This window comes from Cynoglossus semilaevis, chromosome 19 (genome assembly GCF_000523025.1).
Source record: "Cynoglossus semilaevis isolate Cse_v1.0 chromosome 19, Cse_v1.0, whole genome shotgun sequence".
NCBI lineage: Eukaryota > Metazoa > Chordata > Actinopteri > Pleuronectiformes > Cynoglossidae > Cynoglossus > Cynoglossus semilaevis.
Genome location: NC_024325.1, coordinates 11,349,313 through 11,353,556, shown reverse-complemented (window position 1 = coordinate 11,353,556; position 4,244 = coordinate 11,349,313). Strand labels below are relative to the sequence as shown.

The following is a 4,244-nucleotide window of genomic DNA, read 5'->3' as shown; positions in this document are numbered from 1 at the left end:
CTATCAGCCATAGTCTGTGACCGACAGATGAGAAACATAAACACTCGTCTTTGGAAAGACCAAATGTACAGACGCTGCTAATCCCTGCATCCTAAACTGACTATTTAAAAAGGTTTAAAAAGTTCTTGTTTTGTGGTGCAATAGTCTAAAATCAGTAAGGTTGTGGGACAAGACACAGAGCACGGAACCTTTTGAATGATTATCTGGACTGGACACTGGTATATAAGACCACTGTTTATAGACACATACAATGTCAAATCAACAAATAGCTGTGTTTCGTTTCCATTATCTTGCCAGTGTTCAATAACATAACGGTAGCCGAGGAAGAGCAGCTCAGGTTTCATTTCTACTCTGGCAGCTAAACAACTGAGTCACACTGAGCTTTAGTGACGCTGCTCAGCCTCCTGCAGGAGCTCATCTTCCACTCCGCAGGAACCAGGACCGCGGGTCTCCATGACAGACTGTTTGCCTTTTTCACTTTGTGAGGATGTGTCTGTTGTCCTGCAGTGTGTTAATACTCAGTCAAATGAGGTGAGCATTTTCTCTCTTCCAAGAAATCACTGGCCAATCTGCTCTGCCTGTCAAATTAGAATGGCCGACTTATTGGAGCAGGTGAAACAACGTGTGTTAAGGAAGCATAAACCACAGGGGAACTGATTTTTGTCGATGAATAAAATCATAAAAACAAACTTAATATAGAACAAATCACACAGCTACAAATATATATATATATACAAATATATATATATATATACTGTACATATATATATATATATATAGAGAGAGAGAGAGAGAGAGAGCTGTAGTCTAGATTTTGGGTAAAAAAAGCAACGTAGATTATTCAGGAGGATGGATTTTGAGCTAATATAGAAATGAATGCACACTATGAACAACCTGAGGATTAGCTGAGATGTTCATGTACAGTAAACACCTGTTGTGGGGTAGTTGTGTTTATGTGTGTGTGCATCAGATGCCACTTCAGAGAGCAGCAGAGAAGCAAACAAATAAGAAAGACAAACAGTAGATATTCAAACTAAGCTTCCATTAACTTACCAGGGAACTGATAGCTGTAGCTCGGTGCAAATCCACTGTATCCACGGCCATATGTTGCCACAATGTTGGGATAACCTTTGACAGAGAGGAGAGTGATGACATAAGACGCAGAGGGAGATAACGTACATGTGAGGATGTGACACTAATACAGGACATCTGGTTGACGGAATTATAGAGACTTTTTTCTTAATTATATGTTGGACTGCGAACGGCAAAGCGCCCTAGGTCGTGAACATCGTAAAATGAGGACCTCCTGTATATATAGATTTTTTTAATGTGGGAACTACTGTGTATGTTGGCCATGCATATACTGCTGCTTTGTTTTTGTAGCCAGTCGTACTGACATCAGAGAGTCTGACCTTGGTCATAAATATCTCATCAGTGTTTGTTGTCCATGAAGAAGTTCAATTTATTACTGACTCAGTGGGCAAATACCTCTATCCCACAACTTCACCACAGTGTCAGAGAAAAAAAAATCTAGGCAAGGCAGCGAGGGCTCTGATGTGGATCAAGTAGGACAGAGGCTATAACAGTAACAATAAAAGTCTTCATTAGGACGTGATGAGAAGTCATCATGGACCAGCTAGAGATAGAAAGGCTTCACAAAACCCCACGCTGTTTGTTTGCTTTGAAAAGACCTGAAATGATACGATAGAAGGCTATCAGGAGCCGTACACTCTTGGATATTACGTATTTGATACTGTCTTACTTTCAAACAGAATCGTTTCCAGACAGAAATTGTCGGCTTAGACAAAGCAAATCATAATAGTCTGTTATTTTAACTGTTATTTTCTGAAACAGCCATACCACTGCCCTTATGTAATGCCTTAGATTTTTTTTTTTGTTGCAGGATGAAATAGATGAAACTAGAAATGTTTTCCAAAGACACTTACCATGTGCATTTGATAGGAAAGTGACCTAAGATGTATTCTGAGGTAAGGCTTATTTCACGGGGTACTGACACAGCTATAAAATTCAACAAATATGAGAAAAATAAATGGGGTAAATTTGAAATAGAAGTGATCTTCATATACTATGTTTCTGCTTTTGTGTCTGGTCTGGCAGCAGCCTGTTAGCGTGCGCTACTTTATTCATTTGCATGCTAATGTATTGATGTTGCAGCTCAACAGTTTAGATTTTCTTTGAAATCAATTACACAGTTGGTACACTAACACCTCTCCAGCTCAGATGTGTATTCATTTCAGTAAACATACATTGGTAACAGCACAATACAGATAAATGCCTCGATTAGAGGAGCTAAACAAATGAGCTGGGGATGGGTTTAATGAGATTTGGCACAAAAGAAGCTTATATTTTCTTTGACAATGAGCGGTGGAGCACATCGTGAGGAATTATAGAAATCTGTGTCTTTCTTTTTCATTTATACCATCCATAACTAGCTAGCACTTATTGTTCTCGTATGTCACTCATATATCACTGCCTATCTGCCCATCATCTCCCAGTGGAGACAAACAGACCCCCCCCCACACACACACACTACCACCACCACCACTATCCACATCAACCTTTCACTTTCTTTTCCTTGTAGAGTTTTGATCCTAATAAGTTCTGAAAAGTTCATTGCTCTTGTTAAATATTTCTAACAGGTTAAAGAACCGGTAAACACTTTGACGGACAGCTGGACATAATAAACCTGTCCTAAAATCCTTAAACTAGAGCCTAAGATAAACAAAACAACCTTTGACACTATTAGATGAACAACAAGCAAAATTCAGGCCCTAACCAGTTTATTTAATCCAACAATTACAACACGTGGTTAATGTAAGATTTCAACAGCAGTGTACGTACTGCTGGCCCATTGACACTTAATGCACTTTGCATTAAAATATCAACATATTTGTTGGTGACTTTTGCAGTAATTTTCATATGCAGAAGACCAATATCTGATCTGGGTCTTTCAATATAGCATTTTGCGGTGCTTTTTAAATAATTTTGCTCGTTAAAGTTATAGGAGCATGACTCTAAATGCACCTGCTATAAGAGGGAGGGGGGAGGGAAACAACTGCACAGCAAACAGAGATGCTTACAATCATCTATGTTGCCTTTGAAGGAAGAAATAAAACCATCTCTGTAGGTGAAAGTCCATCTATAGAACACATGTACAGCCAAGGACACAGAGAGAGACAGATACATGTAGAGACAGGAGCCAGAGAGATGGACAGGCAGACAGACAGACACAGACATGAAAGGACGGCTGAAACAGGTGAGCAGTGAGTGTGGAAGTATACAACAGTGGTAATGGTGATGACTGGCTTGTGGCCCACAGCCAGCAGCTGAGCTCCTTGTAGACGAGTTCTCTCTCTGACATGTGTGTCCCATTTATTACCCATTAAAGGGAGGGGGGCAGTGATGAATCTTTAATATGACATTACACCAATTTTCCTCTTCATTTAGTCTGCTAATGTGCCGATCTGCTCTATATGCCCGGGGGCTGTCTGTACCAGACTCCACCAAAAATAGCCACAGTAGCCACTGGTGGCACACCTCGAAGCAGGGTAATTACTGGTCAGCGTCACACTAATGGGGTTACAGAGACAATCATAGGTTGACTTTTTTTAGCAGGTAAAACCGATCACTGAGTAATGGGCAAACCTGTCTCTTTGCACCATCACAAACCGTGGCTAAAAAAACCCCAAAAAAAACATAGGGAAGAAAATCATAGATTTGTTCCCCCAGTACCTTAAACCCAGCATTAAGGACATTCATTTTTATCATTTATTAGTGTTTTTGTTCATGAGGGCCTCAAACATGGTTAAACTCAGCAAACAAAGTCCAATTAGTGTTAACAAAGAGGAAATGACCCAAGTCCCACTTGAGAGATTTACCAGTATAATGTGAACTATAGTGAGGACACACTTCTTTTTTTCATTTGGAGTATAAATGTGTATAAAACGCTGCATAGTACACAAGTTTTGTTTTGTGTTGTATTGAGTTGAATATTATTACTTTTACACGTTGACTTTGGGATGAATCCCTGGACCTCAATGACTGGAATCCAGTTCATACCCATTTGGAAATTACAAAGTGTAAACCAAGCACATTTTTGATACTCACGACCAATGTGATGCCACAAGTAATATCTAACCATTATATTTACTAACTCATTGTGCACATAAATGTCTCCTTTTACTGTTGTGGTTGTATTAGGGATGTGTGTTTGACTCACTCAG

At 39.5% G+C, this 4,244-nt stretch overlaps 1 protein-coding gene across 1 annotated transcript in view; it reads right to left on the bottom strand.

Annotated features, from left to right (window-relative positions):
• LOC103395281 (RNA-binding protein Musashi homolog 2-like) overlaps positions 1-4,244 on the bottom strand; it is a 76,485-nt gene that overhangs the window by 11,274 nt on the left and 60,967 nt on the right. Inside the window, exons 10-12 of the mRNA XM_017041828.2 lie at positions 3,876-3,885; positions 2,880-2,887; positions 1,054-1,128 (exon numbers count right to left, since the gene is read on the bottom strand). Of these exons, the coding sequence (XP_016897317.1) occupies positions 1,054-1,128; positions 2,880-2,887; positions 3,876-3,885 (93 nt within the window). The remainder of the gene's footprint in view (positions 1-1,053; positions 1,129-2,879; positions 2,888-3,875; positions 3,886-4,244) is intronic.